General features: G+C 49.7%; 3 protein-coding genes across 5 annotated transcripts in view; 2 read left to right on the top strand and 1 right to left on the bottom strand.

Moving 5' to 3' along the window:
- Positions 1-572: 572 nt before the first annotated feature.
- METTL1 (methyltransferase like 1) lies at positions 573-4,112 on the bottom strand. Of its 3 annotated transcripts, none has more exons than XM_039256199.1 (6): positions 3,921-4,112; positions 3,025-3,188; positions 1,700-1,884; positions 1,496-1,567; positions 1,235-1,336; positions 573-1,070 (listed from the first exon to the last, which is right to left on the bottom strand). In XM_039256199.1, exons 1-6 carry the CDS (start codon positions 4,010-4,012, stop codon positions 915-917), a joined length of 771 nt encoding a protein of 256 aa, XP_039112130.1. In that variant the 5' UTR covers positions 4,013-4,112; the 3' UTR covers positions 573-914. The 3 variants fall into 3 exon arrangements, with proteins under 3 accessions (XP_039112130.1, XP_039112129.1, XP_039112131.1); XM_039256198.1 differs by having other exon boundaries at positions 1,496-1,609; XM_039256200.1 differs by lacking the exon at positions 1,235-1,336 and having other exon boundaries at positions 1,496-1,609.
- Positions 4,113-4,405: 293 nt separating this feature from the next.
- Positions 4,406-11,058, top strand: EEF1AKMT3 (EEF1A lysine methyltransferase 3). Its single transcript, XM_039256201.1, has 3 exons — positions 4,406-4,825; positions 4,949-5,060; positions 10,226-11,058. Exons 1-3 carry the CDS (start codon positions 4,649-4,651, stop codon positions 10,615-10,617), a joined length of 681 nt encoding a protein of 226 aa, XP_039112132.1. The 5' UTR covers positions 4,406-4,648; the 3' UTR covers positions 10,618-11,058.
- Positions 11,059-12,382: 1,324 nt separating this feature from the next.
- TSFM (Ts translation elongation factor, mitochondrial) overlaps positions 12,383-17,353 on the top strand; it is a 12,476-nt gene continuing 7,505 nt past the window's right edge. Inside the window, exons 1-4 of the mRNA XM_039256194.1 lie at positions 12,383-12,481; positions 12,753-12,926; positions 13,556-13,684; positions 16,113-16,235. Coding sequence (XP_039112125.1) covers positions 12,425-12,481; positions 12,753-12,926; positions 13,556-13,684; positions 16,113-16,235 — 483 coding nt within the window. The 5' untranslated portion in view covers positions 12,383-12,424. The remainder of the gene's footprint in view (positions 12,482-12,752; positions 12,927-13,555; positions 13,685-16,112; positions 16,236-17,353) is intronic.

The raw sequence follows: 17,353 nt of genomic DNA on the forward strand, positions 1-17,353 counted from the left end.
CCTTCATGTTTGTTCCTGAGGAGGAAGGGAGTGGTGTTTTAGGTCAAGCTGTCCTTCCAGCCATGGGAATCTGGGGTTTGACGAGCAGGGACAAAGGAACCTTTTGCAAATTAGAAAAGTTCCGAGATTTCTCTGGGCTCCTGGATGGAGCAAGGGCTAAGTGTTTGCTCCAAATCTCTGGCTGATTCAGTCCTCTTTGGGGGGGGAGTTCTAGTCAGCAGCTGTTTTTCACTTTTAGCCTCAGAAACTAGCATAGTTTAGTTTTCTACTCCTCACTCCCCCCACCCTGCCCCTACTGGGCTCTGTGCCAGTCAGTTAGCTCTGAAGTTCTGGAACCGAAGGTCAACATGAAAAAGGAGAGGGTCTCTGTGTCCCCTGCCCTGACTCTCCAGAGACAGCAACAATAAAGACAGCAGATTCCTCGGGTCAAGTCTCAGGCAGGGAGAGGCTGGGGGAATGGGAGAAGGCATGTGATACACGCTCTAGTCTCTCCTGAGAAACAGCAGCAGGGGCATATGCACACACACACAAGTTGTCCACAGGACTGCAAAGTAACACAAGGGGACAGGCGATCTGAACCTAGCAAGCAGTTTAGATGGACAGTGGAGAATTCCATTCATCACTCCAGCTGGGAAGGAGAGATCCCAGAAGGAGAAGGAAGTGCTAAGGGAGAGCAAGACCCCACATCCTTCCAAACATCCCTTCTGGTTCAAGGTCTTTTGACCTTCCCAGCCAGTTTCTTTTGCTTTCTGCTGGTGGTAGAGGGGTAACAGGTTCTGAGAGGTCAGGGGTAGCTGTGAATCCCAGGCTTCCGCCCTGGGCAGTTCCCCAACTTCTTTGAAAGACTGTTGCCTCTTGGTCCTGGTAGTCTCAGCTGGCAAGGTCCAGGGGTCAAGCTCAGGCAAGGTAAGCAGTCAGTGACCAAGAGGGGTGGGATTTGGAGTCATTGCCTGGAGGGTGGGATCCTGTATTCTTCGGAAGATGGCTGGGAAGTTCTTGCCGCCGTTGCGTAAGACTTTCTTTCCCTCTTCAGTTGAGCTGCCCAGGTGTCCCACGATGGGGTCTTCACTCTGGGAAAAGGAAGGATCCAATAAATCCTTGCCCACCTTTCAGATTGCCTCCTGGCCTTGAGACTCCTATCTAGTCCTCCTGGCAACGAGCTGGGTTCAAAGACTACCAAACCACTCTGGAAAAGGCCTGCATCTTTGCACTTTCCCTCAGGCTCCCTACTTACCAGTTCCTCCAGAGGCACACGCTCAAACAGGGGGTGCCTCTCAAAATGGGTGCACATCCAGTCATGGAGCTCCAGCACATCAGTTATGGTATACACCAGCCCCTGCGTAGGCAAAATCACTCTAGACAGGGGGCTGCATGCATTTGAGCGGAGAGATGATGGGAGCAGTGGTGTGAGTCCTACATGCACCCCCAATGAATTCTTAGTGGAAGGTCTCTGAAGAGGCCACTTACCTCACCCTCCCTCCCACTCCCGACTCACCCCGACTCGAAGCACGTAGGCATATTCTGCCAGCAGTGTGGGACTGATGATTCGCCACTTGTGCTTCGTCCGCTTGAAATGTGGGTCAGGGAAGAGGAAGAACATCTTTGTCAGCTGTGAGACAGACGTGCATCGACAAGGTTGCAGAGCTGGCCTCCATGCCCCACCTGCCTACCAGCCTGACCCACCGGGGCCCCTCCCCACCTGGCCCTTGCGGAAGAAGTTAGGAAGGTGTTTCATGGCATTGCTACGGAGACAGGCGATGTTCTGGAAGCCACCTCCAGGAGCTGCTCGTAGGGCCCGAATCCGATCTTGTACATAGTCTGAGACTTTCACCCGGATCTCCAGACCCAGAATCAGTGTGTCTGGGAACAACGGCGATAGTGCCACTGGACACAGAGATAAGAACGGAATCGTCAACCTCACACTGGCAGGAAGCGTAAAGGGGCCAACAAAGGAAGGGGAGCATCAGTCTGCAACTACCAAAATCAGGAATGGCAAGAATGGACAGAGAGATACCTGTGTGGATGGTTCTAAGCTAGAGAAGAGGGTTAGGGTTAGGCTTACATCCAAAGACTGTCGCCTGGACTGGAAGTGGGAGGGCCTGTGAATCCATGTATATGTGCAAGTGTGTCAGGGTTTTCACACACCGTCTCATTTAATCCTCACAACACTCTGTGGGAAAACTGTGAAGATGAGGAAATTGAGGGTCCGAAATGCCCAGGGTCTTAGAGCTAAGAAGAGGTAGAACTGGAACTTGGACCAAGGTTTTTTGCCACCAAGTGCCATGCTTTTCCTCTCTGTCACGCTGTTACCTCTATGGGAATAACTAAAAATAGGGGCCCTTGGGTGGCCCAGTCGGTTAAGCATCCAACTTTGGCTCAGGTCGTGATCTCAGGGTTCGTGGGTTCGAGCCCCGCATCAGGCTCTGAGACACAAAGGCTGGAGCCTGTTTCGGATTCTGTGTCTTTCTCTCTGTCCATCTTCCACTCACACTCTTTGTCTCTCTCTCTCTCAAGATAAATACATAAACATTAAAAATAACAAAATAAAAATAGAGAAGTGGCCTGGCACGCATGGCTGTGACAATACAAGAGAAACTCGAAAACATGAGAGTAGAGCAGAAAGAATGAGTTCTGGTGAAGAAGGGGGGAGAGGAGGGAAAGTGGTGGAATCCCTGAGAAAGACAGTTCAGGATCACTGGCCACAGTGACTAATCTCTGACGCTTGTGCTGACCAGCTCACTGACCCGGCACCTTGCAGGTGAAATGGCTCAAGTAGGGAGTGAGGCCAGGGGTGGGGCCAGACAACAACCCAAGTTCTAAGAAGCATTTGAGACAACACCCTCCCTCCTGCAGGGCAAAGACCACAGACCCCGAGTACAGGGAAGGTAGAGGCTCTCCACACTGATGTCACAGCACTGGAGTCTGGTCCGAAGGGGAAAGGCCAACTATGGCCCCCACCAAACCCGCTGAGGTAGCAGAACCCAGGCGTTGCCTCTTGCCCTAGAGAAAAGGCCAGAGTGTTACCTAACAGGCCACCATAGCCACAGCCTATGTCTGCAAACTCTACTTGGGCCTGAGCTCTCTCTTCATTCTTATCCTTTACGTCATCGTGGCTCTTATTTTGATTCAGTGGTGCGAAGAATTCTGGGTATAGCTCAGACCAGTCCATCTCCTCTGGCTTCACAGGGCTATTGGAGAGAAGACATGAGAGACATGAGAAGGCTGGTCATGCCATTGAATAAATGGTACTACATGTGTGTGGGCGGTTATGTAAGGGTGGGAAGTAAATGGGAAGAGCATTTCTCAAAAATTCTGTAATAGTGAGCCCTGTGGTCTCTAGCAGACACAATGGAAACCACCCTTAACCCCCAGTGTGAATCATAGGCCCATCATGAGGCTCATTCGTGATTGCTGACCTGGCCATCTCCATTTCTAGGAGTTGATGCGACTCCGGTCAGGCGGCTCTCCTTTCTGGGGCACAAGTTCCCCTAACCCCAGAGACTGACCGCCTAACGCACTGGGTGGGACCTTACTATTTTTGTGTGCTTTGTGGTAAGAGGATGGAGTAAGGGGTGGGCGGGATTTATGTTTATGCTTGTCTTTTTATTAAATCCGATCAACGAAACCGAAAGATGTAAACGATATTCTGCCCGCAACACTCCAGTCTTAGCAAGTTACTTTGTCTCCCTAGACTTGGACCGGTGAGACTACGGCCAGAAGCCACGCCCCCTTTCGTCCTCAACTCCGCCCCCCGCCAAATCTCCCCGTCCCACCCCTAAAGCTGACGTCACCCTGCCGATTCTTCCTCGTCTGAGACCCTGCTGACAGTCTCAGCACAATGGTCTTTCCCGGTTGCTGCGGGCTGCTGCGAGCCTTCCGTCCTCCTTTGCCTCCCGCTGCTCCCGTCCCCCCTCACTCACTACCGCAGCGTGTGGTCTGCCATGGGGTTGGAGTGAGCACGTTGCCGATAGTAGCGCTTCTGGGGCTGCGGGGCCTCCTCGGCTCCCGCCATGATCCTCACTCGCGGGTTACTCCACAGAACCCACGTGGAGACGAAGGCCCCAGTCGCACGCTGATGACGCAATCAGACACGTTGTGAGCAGACCCCGCCTCTTAAAGACCCAGAGCGAATTCGGCGGGCCTCGGCGCGGAGGGCCAGAGGGGGCCAGATCCCGAGGTGGCCGGATCCGGAGGGCGCCTTCGAAGCGTCGGTCTCCTGCTGGGCTGGCAAGGCTTGACTTAGCACCCTACCTCTTTGCTTAGCCCGCTTCTGCGTGGTCTGGGTTACCATCCTAGTTGCGGGCACCTATGTACCCCGCAAGTGAGAGGGGTCCCAGGACCCCGCTTCCGACAGAATTGATCTTCGCTCCACCGCCCCCACCCAGTACCCCGGTCGCGGGCCAGTCCGCCAGGTCTGCCCTGCGTGGTTCGACGTGAGCCCCGTCGGGTGTCCGCCGGGGACCAGAGCGGGAGGAGCAGCTCCTCATCCCACCTCCAGGAAGTCAAGCTGCGGGAGGGAGGGAGAACTCCGGGAGGCGGGGCTCGGTGCCACTAGGAAGCCGAGTGGACCCGCAGCCCCCGACCCCTGCCCCGCCTCAGATCCGGGATCCCAGAGCTGGACGCGGCGTCCGCGCGCTTTCTCGGCGAGATGGCGGACCCCCGCGCAGATCCTGAATCAGAGTCCGAATCCGTGTTCCCGCGGGAAGTTGGGCTCTTTGCCGACTCTTATTCGGAGAAGAGCAGGTTCTGTTTCTGTGGACACGTGTTGAGCATCACACAGAACTTCGGCTCCCGCCTTGGAGTGGCCGCGTGTGTATGGGACGCGGTGAGGAGCGGGCGGCTCTGGGCAAGGGTCCCCGGGAGGGCCAGATCCCGGACTCTCCCTCTCCCATATGGAGCCGTCCCCGCGACACTTTTTTCTCCCTCTCTTCTCCCCCACCCCCCGTAGGCTCTGAGCCTGTGCAACTATTTCGAAAGTCAAAATGTGGATTTCCGAGGCAAGAAAGTGATCGAACTGGGCGCGGGGACGGGCATCGTGGGGATCTTGGCTGCGCTGCAGGGTGCGTGAGCTTCGTGGCAAGAGGGAGTGGCGGGGACTGGGTGGTGGAGAAATAGTCACTCCCTGGATTCTTGGGGGAAGGGAGTGGTTTGCAACCAGACCAGTCTCTTTTTAACAAAAGGTGTGTGTGTTTGTGGGTGTGTGTGCGCGCGCGTGTGTGTGCGCGTGCATCTTTCTGTGTGCCAGAGAAAGCACCCAGGGTATTTCATTTGGGGGCTGGAAATAAAAATCGGGCAGGCTTTAGAGGAAGGAGTTGTTTCTACCTTTTTGCTCTTTGTGCTTTCATGGATAGTGCTGTCACTTATAATCGCCTTTGCTTTGGACCTGGTATTTTGTCAAAATGCGTGTGTGGGGGCACTCTGTAGGGGAAGCAGTCTGCATGTATTAAACCTCAGGAGTGCTTTATAACTTTATTATGAATATATTTTAGATTTTTAAGGTTTTGACTGCTTGAGAGAAATAAGCTTGAGTTTCTGAGGGTTAGGGTGGTTTTTGTGGAAGTGGGGTAGGAATTAGGCACCACAGATTTGGGAAAGGAAAAGGGAAGGGAAATTTTGCTTCATTTTTATCAAGAACCCAAAACTGCAAAAGGAAACATTTCCTTACTTGATAATCTAATAGGCAGGCAAAACCTCACACACCAAATACTCATTTAAAACACGATGTCAATGCAAAATTCTTTGTTCATGGAAGCACAACTAGGTCACATTCAGGGAAGTCTTCCCAGAGGCAGGCATTCATTCTTCTGTTCATTCAATCAATATGTACTTGGAGTCTTCTGTGTTCCAAGAATCATGCCAGGTATTGGGATACAACAGTGAGTCAGACAGATTTCCTGTTCCTGAGGAGCTTATGGTCTAGTGGGGAAGGTGGCAGAAGATGTTCCAGTTCTGGAATTATGGTGATGTATGCACAGAGCCAGTGGACATGCTCTGGCTATGCCTCCCTTGAGTCCCTGGGAGTTCATCAAAGAGAAGCTCTGGCAGATGAGAAAGTGAACAGTGTGGATGCAGCAGGCTCAGAAAGAACCAGGGAGTGTTAAGAGCAATTTTCCACAATGGATGTGTGGATGAGAGGTGTGTAGTTATGCCAAGATGAGAGAAAAGTGTGCAAAATGAATGGGAACACCTATTTCTATATGCTCAAAGACTGGCTTCTCCTCCTTTGCCCCCAGTTCAGCTGCCAAGTAAGAAATCTGGGTGTCATCTTATCCCTTGCCCTCTCCCGTTCACATTCCGTCAATCAGTCATATGTCCTTAATACTTCCCCTCCTGTCTGCTCCTCTTCCTACCATCTCTAGTTCAGGCCACTGCTATTCCTTCCCTGGGTTTTCACAAGTGTCTTCCAGCTTTCCCCTGGGAAGGTTAGCATGCCTAAACTAGATCTTGTGATCCTCCTGAACCCAGGCCGTTTCTCCTTCAGGCTCCCCCCATCTCAATTAATCAAACCGTCATCTCCCCAGTGGGAAACCGAGACATCACCTTTGACATGCTCCCTTTTCTCACCCCCATATCCATTATTCAAGTCCTACCAATTTTATGTCCAAAAAATCTCTTGAACGTCATGGTCTTCCATCAACACTGATGGTTCCCCAGTCTATGCCACCCCCGTCACTTGCCTGGATCACTACATTTACTCAAACTTGTCTTCCTGCTTTAACTCCTTGCCCCCTCTTAGACTTCTGCCCACTCTACCCAGCAGTCAGAGTGATCTTTTCAAATATGCAATTGTACTCACCTCTCACCCCCCATCTTTCAATGACTTCTTGTTCTTTCAAGATCAAAGCAACACCTTTAGCATGGCCTCCAAGATCCTGCCTCCCTCTCTGGCCTCTTTCTGTGCCTCTCCCTCCCTTCTTGTACTCCTCGTGCTACCTCTTGCCCTTCTGTCTGTGCCTCAAGTCTGTCTTGATGTTCCCTTCCTTGGAGCCTTCACACAGACTACTCTTTGTCTGAAATCCTTGGACCACCTGGTTAATTCCTATGCATCCTTCAATGCTCAGCTCAAACATCACTTCCAAGGGGACACCTCTTTGATATCCCCACCTCCAGGCTAAGGTGGGCCCTCATAGTATATATACAACTGTGCTGACTGGTTTCATTTTAAATTTATTGTTACCGACCTCAGGTGAGTACTTACCTGCTACACAGCTAGTCTATTACTCTTCCGTTGTCCACTTATTCTTCCACTTAATCTGTTGCTTACCTTTTTGCCTTCAAACCTCCCAATGCCTCCTCCCCCCACCTTACCCTCAGCTGATGACTTTGTTGCCCATCTCTTCTGATTGCTTCTATTTTCTCATAGAAAGTGTCCACACATTCCTATCATAACATCTGCTCACCTGTCTATGTCTGTTTTAAAGGCTGCCTTCTCTCCTGTTACCATGGACGAACACATTACGCCCCTAGCTAAGGTCAAGCCCTCTACTTGTCATAAGACCCCAAACCTTCTCATCTAGTCAAAAACATTGTTCCGGCAAACCTCCCCCGAACCCCAGTCTCCCCTGCATTATCAGTTTTCCTTGTCCCTGGAACATTCTATGTGTGTGTGTGTCTACGTATGCATACACATCTATACACATCTATAAATATGATATATTTTCTCCTATCTCAGAAGAAAATTGGTCCTCCATATTCCTCCAGTTACCACCCCATTTCTCTGTTCTGCTTACAACAAAACTCCTCAAAAGAGTTACTCATCATTGTCTGTAGTACCTGTCTTACTATTCTTCCCTCCGTCTGTTCTACATTTCCGCCTCCAGTTGCAGCAGTCAAGGTTGTGAGCTTCATTTCCAACTCCATGTTGGTAAGTACCGGAGTTAGCCATAAGCCTGCCTTACTTGACTTTGCAGCATTTGACTGTTCTTCTGCCTTGAGATGCTTCCTTTTGTTTCTAGGGTACCATACCTCTCCCTTCTGCTTACCTCACCGGCACTCTTTTCCACTCTCATTTATTGGTTTCTTTGTATCTTGACCAAGGGAAGTTTCAGTGTCCCAGGGCTCAGGAGCAGTCCTTTGACCCCTTTTGTTTTCGGTGTACACTCACTCCCGAGCAATCCCGTCACCTCATGGGTCTAAATAAGTTTTCTGTGCTGATGACTCTATAACTCCCCACTTTCCATTTCCGTACTTGTTTATGGAACCTCCTGCCTACTGATATCTTCACGTGGTTGTCTGAGGGGCCTCTCATGCTTAATGTGTTCAGAAAGGAACTCATGATCTTCATGTCCAGTTCTGCTCCTCCAACAGCCTTCCTCCTCTGAGTACATGACAATTCGGTCTTCTAGCTAGTCAGGTCAAACATCTTGGACCCATCCTCAACTTCTCTCCCTCTCTCTGTAGTATTTTGTATCCAATCTGTCAGCAAACCCTGTTGACTATACCTTCAAAATCACTCAGGATCCGACCACTTCTTAGATGTTGCTACTGCCCTGGTTCAAACCACCATCACCTCTCACCTGGGTCTCTGTAGCTTCCTTCCACCAGGTCTCTTTGATTCTGGCCTCCCCTCTGTGGTCCTTTCTCATCATAGCAGCTAGAGTGCCTTTTAAAAGATAATTTTATTTACTTTTAATGTTTATTTCTTCTTTTTTTTTTTTTTTTTTGAGCGAGAGACAGCACAAGCAGGGGAGGGGCAGAGAGAGAGGGAGACACAATCTGAAACAGGTTCCAGGCTCTCAGTGGTCAACACAGAGCTTGATGCGGTGCTCAAACCCACAGACTGTGAAATCATGACCTGAGCTGTCGGATGCTTAACCAACTGAGCCACTCAGGCATCCCCAGAGTGATCTTTTTAAAGCAGAAGTCAGTTTATGCCATTCTTCCACTTAAAGTTCCCCAATAGCTTCCCGTCTCACTCATGAAACACCAAATTTCTCACAGCCTCTTTATAATGCCCTGGTTAGGATCTGGCCCATGCTTTCCTCCTCACCTACTCTGCTCCAGCCGCCGGCCTTCCTCTTCTTTCTCAGACCTGCTGACACACCCCCGCTTCAAGGTCTTTGCACTTGCTAGTCCCTCATTTGGTGCATTTTAGCCTGAGAGGTCCACATGGTTTGCTCCAACATTTCCTTCAGGTCTTTGCCCAAAACACAATCTGCTTAGTGAGGCTTTTCCTAACCACTCGATTCCCTGCCCCGTCCGTTAAGCAATTCTTATCCCCCTTCTCTGCTTAATGCTTCATCATAACATCTATTACCATTTGATGTCCAGTGGAGCTTCTTTTACTTGTTTTGTTCATTGTCCATTTTTTAAATTTTTATTTATTTATTTATTTTTGCCACTAGACTATAATTCCCATGAGTGGAGGGATTCTTGTCTGATTGGGTCACTGCTGTATTCTCAGCACCTGGCATATAGGCACGTAACAAATATTAATGAAGAAAGGAATTCCTAGTACTTCCTGTTTCTGTAACAGTCATCATGATCATGATTAGTTTTGCAGTACTTAGTGTAAAATAAAACTCAAAAACTCTGAAAAAAACTCAAGGAAGGCTGAGGTTTTATCTTGATCACCACTGTACTGCCTAATACATATATTTCTTGCCTAAACGAAGCTTTCTGAAGTGCTAATCTGATCATCTTCACCCTCTGCTTCTACCTATAAAACCTACCACCCTCAGGATCCCGCCTGAGTCTCTTCAGCATGTCGTCATTATTCTCGTGTCTTGACACTTTTCTCCTCCCTTCCACGTCCCCTAAGATTCAGCCTTCCTTGAATATGAATTTCTCTCGCCACCAGGCCTCTGTACTTTCTGTTCTCTGCTTGCAAAGCTCCACCTGACTAACTCCTACTTGTCCTTTAAGGCTTGCTGAGGTCATGTCTTCTGGGAAGTTTTCCAGACCCATGAAGTTTGGTTTCAGTCAGTAGAGGCTGGGTGCGCAGCCATGTCCAGCTTGGTCCTGCCCAGGCTTCTGCTGACAGCTGATTGCTGCGTGTTGGGCAGAGAGGTCGAATATTAGCTCAGAGAGAATGCTGATGTTATAGAATGTAACGAGAATGGCAGTGGGTGAGATGGAGGTGAGGGTAACTGAAAGCCAAAATGTTCACTTCTGGCTGTCAAGACACTGTCCTCTAGGCCCTGAGGTCTCTGGACCCTCTGGGCAGGAGCCGAGACCCCTCGGTTGGTCCCTCTGACTTGCATTTCTCCTCCTTCCTCTCTCTCAGGGGGGGATGTTACCATCACTGACCTGCCCCTGGCCCTAGAGCAGATCCGGGGCAACGTCCGGGCCAATGTGCCGGCTGGAGGCCGGGCCCAGGTCCGCGCCTTGTCCTGGGGGATTGACCAGCATGTCTTCCCTGGAGACTATGACCTGGTGCTGGGGGCCGATATCGTGTACCTGGAGCCCACCTTCCCACTGCTGCTGGGCACCCTCCAACACCTATGCGGGCCCCATGGCACCATCTATCTGGCCTCCAAGATGAGAGAGGAGCACGGGACAGAGAGCTTCTTTCAGCACCTCCTGCCCCAGCATTTCCAACTGGAGCTGGCCCAGCGGGATGAGGAGGAGAATGTCAACATCTATAGGGCCAGGCACAGGGAGCCAAGACCTGCTTGACATCACCCTTCTGCTCCTCTGAAAGAACCTCTGTCCTAAGAAAGAAACTGCCATATTTCCAAAGCCGTAAACACAAGGAAGAAGTGTGGGCTTCCCTTGCCTCTCTCTTTCCTCCTTCCCTTTTTGTTCCCCCAGATACTCCTGGACAGGTGCAGGGAGGTGCCTGCTTGCTAGGAATCTTAGAGCCCTAACAGCACTGGGTTAGAGCACAAAGGCTGTTCTCAGCTCTTGTTCTCAGAGGAGGAAGACAGGAGGGTATCCAGGATTTTTAGGGGCAGGGGAGGCAAATGGGAAGTAAGAGCAGTGGCTGTAGAGAGACTGTCACTGAACCCTTCTGGTCCTGTTCTCTCTCTCTCTCTCTCTCTTTTTTTAATACAGAATGGATTCTAGATTCTAGTGAAAAACATTTTTTTTTTAAGGGAATGAAGATCATTTCTGCATCCAAAGAATTCTGGCTTTTGCTGGGGGTGGGAGGGTGGGGGCTAGGAGGGATGAAGCCTCAGACCACCGACTTCTTGCTTGTAGAGTCTGGTGGGACCCTGGTTCTAACTGGGTCAAGTCCTCCCTGCCCTGAAGCCAGGGACAGGCAGCAGAGTTGTCCTTTGGACTATAGATTCTTTCATCTATTTTGGAGCTGGAGCCCTGATCACTAAGCACTGGGTTCTTCTCATCTTTGATTTTTCTTTAGGTTTCCAAGTCCTGTCGGTCCTTCCTAGTGTGTTTGTCTTCACCTCTTTTCTCTCCCCGCTGCGGTACCTCTGCTTGGGGCTCTCTTTACATACTCCTTGGGCCGCATATCCCCTCCCCTGGCCTCCTGGCTTCCATTCTCTCCCCTTCAAGCCATTTATCAAACTCTAGTGATCTTCCAAAATCAGCTGTGCCTGGCTTCTGCTGCCTACAGCGAGAATAAGCTTCTTGGCTTGGTGCTCGGTTTATCCTGTGTGACCCCAAACTACCCTTCTACTGCATTTTCAACTGGTTTCCTACATGTCCTGCAACCTCTGGGCAAATTACACATGTCTACTCTGTTCCCTAAATCCACACCCCAATTCCCCGTTTTCTTCATTCTCTTTGATGACTTCCTCCCTGCCTGGAAGGGCTATTTCTACCTGTCAAAATCTTTATTACTCTTAGCCTCTTTCCTGAAAAAAAGATTTTACTGAGCCTCTTACTTGGATGTGATTTCTTTCTCTCTAGAGCCCCTGTCACTGTTCATCTCATGGGTGTGTCTTGGGTGGTCCTTTGTCTGTTCCCTATTTTCTCACCATTAGATTACCTTGGAGGGTAGGGTTGTGGTTTACTCCCCTCTAATTCCGTGAAGCGTAGCACACCTCCCGGCATGTGGTAGATGTTCCACAACTATTTTGCTCATTCAACAAATATTCACAGGGTTTGTTGAAGGGACTCCACCCTACCTCCTCCCTAGGCCACCTTGGCCAAATTTCCGAACCCACCCACCTACCTCACAAGTTTGTCTTTAGTCTTAAATATATAATGACTATGAAAGATGAATGGAAATAAAGAAGCATAAAGTGTTGCTACATGTCTTGGATTGTTATTTTGCGACAACTTTGTCTCACGGTTTGCGTTATTTTACCCGGGGGGGGGGGGGGGGGGGCGGATAATTCCCTTGTGAAATGCAGTCTCAGAAAGCGAAGCGAAGGAGGCGAGCGTGCCCACACCCGGCCAGCAGGTGGCGCTGTCCTCGCTTGCATTGCGTTGGAGAAGTTTGGTCCTGCCGCCACGCCGTAGGCCTGTGGCCTCACCGGTGCGCCGAACGCCGGAAGTGTGGTTCGGGATCAGAGAGATGTCGCTGCTTCGGTCGTTGCGTCTCTGCCTGGTCGCGCGGGCCGGGACCTGCTCGGTGAGGGGTCTTGGCCTCGGCACCGTCCCGCTTTCCTTGAGGATCTCCCGTGCGCTCGGAACGCACCCTGCCCTTCCTCCGCCCCCCGTTCGACTCCATCCCACCCTTCCAACGACCTCAGTGTTTTCGCGGTCCAGTCCCCGGTTGGCTGCCTTTCCCCACCCCCTGAGCCCCAGTCTCTCCTAAGGTGGCCTCCCTGCTGACGTGCTTCCCACTTCCCGGGGCTCCTGGCTGCTTCTAGCTTCTCATACCTTTCTTCTTACCCCTGCAGGTGGGGCCTCTTCAGCTTCAGTCGTCTCAGCCCAGGCACACGTTTCACGCCGGGCCCGGGTTGTCTTCCTCGGCCTCCAGCAAGGAGCTTCTCCTGAAGCTGCGGCGAAAAACAGGCTACTCCTTTGTGAACTGCAAGAAAGCTCTGGAGGCTTGTAGCGGGGATCTCAAGCAGGTGTGGGGGAGGAGGACGAGGGGAGCAGGGCGGGTTAGTAGGGCCCGACTTCAGTCTCCCAGAGAGGTGCTGCCGGGGAGCAGTAAATCAGACCTGCTGCCCAGTGACCGTCATGGCACAGCTGTAGGTAGGATTCCGACTTAAAATGACGGCCTCTCCCTTTTACTGTGTTTTAGCTCTAGAAGCAACGAACTCTGGATCCCACGGTTAACAAACCGTTTTCCAAGCACTACTGCTATGCTGTTTTTGCTGCTTGGGGCCGAAGGGGCTTCTGTGAGCTTTGGGAGTCAGACCCACCGCCCACTGGGACTCAAACCGTGGTGCTTTCGCACTAACGCTGTGATCTTGGACACCTTACTTGATCTTTCAGAGATGGCATCGTTCTTGCCTGTATAATAAAAATACTACTGGCCGCCCCATCAGGGTGTTGTGAAGATTAAACTTGTCCAGAGCACCAAGCTCTGGTGCTGGTATTTGGCGGTCCGTGGTAGGCTGCCAGTAAATGACAGACCACTTTAGTTTCCATTATAGGATTGAGGAGAAGCAGAAAGAGTTGGGGGACCAGAACATACTGTAGAGCCCCTTTCAGTTCTGGATTCTGTAACCTTTGCTCTGTTATCAATTCATAGGCAGAGAGCTGGCTCCACAAGCGGGCCCAGAAGGAAGGCTGGAGCAGAGCCGCCAAACTCCATGGCAGGAAAACTAAAGAAGGTCTCATTGGGCTGCTACAAGAGGGAAACACAACTGTGTTAGTAGAGGTGAGTTGTCAGATTCCAGAGACCGGGAGCAGCCGCCCCTTGGGTGTGAAGCTTTGTGGTAGATCCTTTGCATTCTTTTTTTTTTTTTAATGTTTTATTTATTTCTAGGAGAGAGAGAGAGACAGCGTGAGCAGGGGAGGGTCAGAGAGAGAGAGGGAGTCACAGACTGAAACAGGCTCCAGGCTCTGAGCTGGCAGTCAGCACAGAGCCCGCCGTGGGGCTCGAACTCACGAACCGCGAGATCATGACCTAAGCGAAAGTCGGACGCTTAACCGACTAAGCCACCCAGGCGCCCCAATCCTTTGCATTCCTAAAGAAGACGCTAAGAGGTTGCTGGAATTAAACTGGTGTGGGGGCCCTGGGTGGCTCAGTCGGTTAAGCATCTGACTCTTTACTGACACTGATGGTGCAGAGCCTATTTGGGATTCTTCCTCTGCCCCTCTTCCACGCACATGCATGCGTGCGCTCTCTCTCACAAAAGAAATGAGTAAATAAACTGGTGAGACCACAGTCATTGTGAATTCACATAAGTGTAGAAAGGCACAGGTGTCTTAACAGTTAAAGGTCTAGCAGTTAAAAATATTACAGAAAACTTGGAGCACCTGGGTGGCTTAGTCGGTTAAGCGTCCGACTTCCGCTTAGGTCATGATCTCGTGGTTCGTGGGTTCGAGCCCCGCGTCGGGCTCTGTGCTGACTGCCAGCTCAACCTGTTTCAGTCTGTGACTCCCTCTCTCTCTGACCCTCCCCTGCTCACACACACTCTCTCTCTCTCTCTCCTAGAAATAAATAAAACATTTAAAAAAAAATTACAGAAAACCCCCCAGTTTTCAAAGGTTTGTGTTATGCACTTTGCTTTTACAAAAGACCTATATTCATACCTGTTTTTGTTTTTTGTTAACCAAAAGAAATCTGGAGAGTCGTTTCACTTTTATGAAGAAGGGCAAAAAGTGAAAATAGCATTCAGCCTTTGTTTTGCACTGAGCCATTAGAGAGGCAGGGGATGCGGTAGTAGTGAGTTACTCCGCTAGACTTGTTCTCCGGTGAACTATACTCAGCGAACTATACTCAGCGTCTCAGGATCCAGCCACCAAAGCTTTGAACTCTCTGCATCGGTGCTTTCTGTCCCGATTTATTTTGGCCATCCATTTCCATATAAATGAATGGTAATTGGTTTTTCTACTTTGTGCCATTTTGGCCTACAAAAGGTTTTATAGGAGCACTCTACTTTCAGAGAGTGGGGCATGCCTGTACTTCTGAATGTGAGCCTCCTGTAGACTTACACCTTGTCATGGATTGTTTCCTGGGACAGATTTTAAAGCTAGGCATTTATACTAATTAGTTGACGGATAGCATGTAGCTGTTTTTTTGTTTTTTTTGTTTTTAAATATTTTTATTTATTTCTAGGAGAGAGAGAGAGAGCGCGTGAGCAGGGGAGGGTCAGAGAGAGAGGGAGACACAGACTCTGAAATAGGCTCCAGGCTCTGAGCTGGCAGTCAGCACAGAGCCCGACGCGGGGCTCAAACCCACGAACCGCGAGATCATGACCTAAGCGAAAGTCGGACGCTTAACCGACTAAGCCACCCAGGTGCCCCTGTTTTTGTTTTTTTTATGTTCATTTATTTTTGAGAGAGAGTGAGCATGTGGAGAAGGTGAAGAGAGAGAGGGAGACGGGATCAGAAGCAGACTCAGTACTGACAGCAGAAAGCCCAATGTGGGGCTCAAACTCACGAGCTGTGAGATCGTGACCTGAACCAAAGTCGGACACTTAACGGACTGAGCCACCCAGACGCCCCAAGTAGCTGTTTCAGAGGATAAAGGTTTAGGGCCCTTAACTGGCAAAGAATCAGCTGTGGATTAGTATAGAGTGAGAAAAGGAGATAAGCACGCTGGCAGCAGAAGGGCTTGGCGTTGGAAGAGGCTGGAGAATGAAGTGATGAAGGCCTGCAGTTACAGGCAAGTAGTGAACTCATATGAGTCCTTGGGGGACCCCATGGAACCATCTTGTGAATATGTGGGTCACTGCTAACTCACTGGTAGGGCAGGAATCCATTCAGTTTCTGACTTTGAGCTCGGAGAGGAACTGCAGCTTTAAAATTCTGGGGTCACTAAATGTCCATTGACTGATGAATGGATAAAGAAGATGGAGTGTGTGTGTGTGTGTGTGTGTGTGTGTGTGTGTACACATATACACATATATTACTCGACAATGGAAAAGAATGAAATTTTGCCATTTGCAAGATAGAAATGGAACTGGAGGGTATTATGCTGGGTGACATAAGTCAGAGGGAAAAAAATTCTGGGGCCATTTATTTCTGTCGTGTTGAGCCTGCAGCTTGTTCTACAACCCCTTGGTTTTCTCTGCATCGTAAGACACTTTGGGAGACCATCAGTGAAGAGCTTACACAGCGATGTAACTTTGTTCCCACAGGTAAACTGTGAGACAGATTTTGTTTCCAAAAATGTAAAATTTCAACAGCTGGTCCAGCAAGTAGCCCTGGGCACCCTGCTGCATTGTCAGAACCTGAAGGATCAGCTCTCTACATACAGTAAAGTGAGTTATGGGGACTGTCTCTTAGCGTGCTGGATTTGTACCCACACACCCTTTTCTTCGGGTCTTTGCTGTTCTCTTTTTCAGACGTTCTCATGTGTCCCTTTCTTGCTTCATGTCCCTGCTTAAACATTCTCTCTTTGGATAGGAGGATCGTTCTTCCTGTTGCTCTATTTCCTTATTTTGCTTGATTTAAAAATTCTTGTTATATACATATATAATATATTTTTATTTATTTATATATTGCCTTTCCCAATAGACTGTGAGCTTCATGAGGCAGAGAACTTGTCTTTTCACTACTGTGTGAATGGCGAAAGAAAGGAGTGGGCACAGCATTTGGTTCGGGCTCATTAAATCTGTGCTGAGTGAGGGAATGAATGAATGAATGCCAGTGGGGTAGAGTCTGTCAAATAGGGGGAAGCTTTGTATTCAGAGATCTGGAATAACCTGAGGAAAGGATTCCTCAATACGGGTGTTGGAGAGGGCTCAATTTAGGAGAATTGGCATATTCTTGTCCATAAGAAAATCAGGATGGGATGATATCAGTTTCCCTTAAGGCAAAAACAAACCAACTACTCATAGTAGTTCTTTTCTGTTTAGTACTACCTTTCCTCTTTTATTTATCCTTTTCTTGAGAGCTTATGGTAAATGTTAATTGTTACTATCGTTGAATAGTCATTATACGGAAAACCATGTGGAGATTATTGAGTATTGAGCTGATGAACTACTTGAGCTAGAAGTTCTAATTTTTTCTTTAAAGTGTATGTATTTTTGAGAGGGAAAGAGAATGTGCACAGGCAAGGGGCAGGGAGAGAGGGACAGAGAGAATCCCAGGCAGGCTCTGCACTGTCAGCACAGAGCCTGATGTGGGGCTCGAACTCACGAACCATGAGATCATGACCTAAGCCGAAACCAAGAGTTGGATGCTTAACTGAGCCACCCAGGTGCCCCACCTCGCTTTTTTTTTTTTTTTTAATGTTTATTTTTGAGGGTGAGAGCATGAATGGAGGAAGTACAGGGAGAGGGGGACAGAGGATCCAAAGCAGGCTCTGAGCTGACAGCAGAGAGCCTGATGCAGGGCTCAAACTCACGGACCATGAGATCACGACCTGAGCCAAAGT

This window comes from Hyaena hyaena, unplaced genomic scaffold (genome assembly GCF_003009895.1).
Source record: "Hyaena hyaena isolate Hyena2069 unplaced genomic scaffold, ASM300989v1 scaffold_560, whole genome shotgun sequence".
In the NCBI taxonomy this organism is placed as follows: Eukaryota; Metazoa; Chordata; class Mammalia; order Carnivora; family Hyaenidae; genus Hyaena; species Hyaena hyaena.

Excerpts from the sequence above, each read along its gene's own strand:
- METTL1 (XM_039256198.1), bottom strand. The coding sequence starts at position 4,012 with ATGGCGGGAGCCGAGGAGGCCCCGCAGCCCCAGAAGCGCTACTATCGG. Across the intron at positions 1,610-1,699 it reads ACTTCTTCCGCAAGGGCCAG|CTGACAAAGATGTTCTTCCT; the intron begins GTGGGGAGGGGC and ends TCTGTCTCACAG. Across the intron at positions 1,071-1,234 it reads GTGTGCCTCTGGAGGAACTG|AGTGAAGACCCCATCGTGGG; the intron begins GTAAGTAGGGAG and ends TCCTTTTCCCAG.
- EEF1AKMT3 (XM_039256201.1), top strand. The coding sequence starts at position 4,649 with ATGGCGGACCCCCGCGCAGATCCTGAATCAGAGTCCGAATCCGTGTTC. Across the intron at positions 4,826-4,948 it reads CCGCGTGTGTATGGGACGCG|GCTCTGAGCCTGTGCAACTA; the intron begins GTGAGGAGCGGG and ends CACCCCCCGTAG. Across the intron at positions 5,061-10,225 it reads GATCTTGGCTGCGCTGCAGG|GGGGGGATGTTACCATCACT; the intron begins GTGCGTGAGCTT and ends CCTCTCTCTCAG.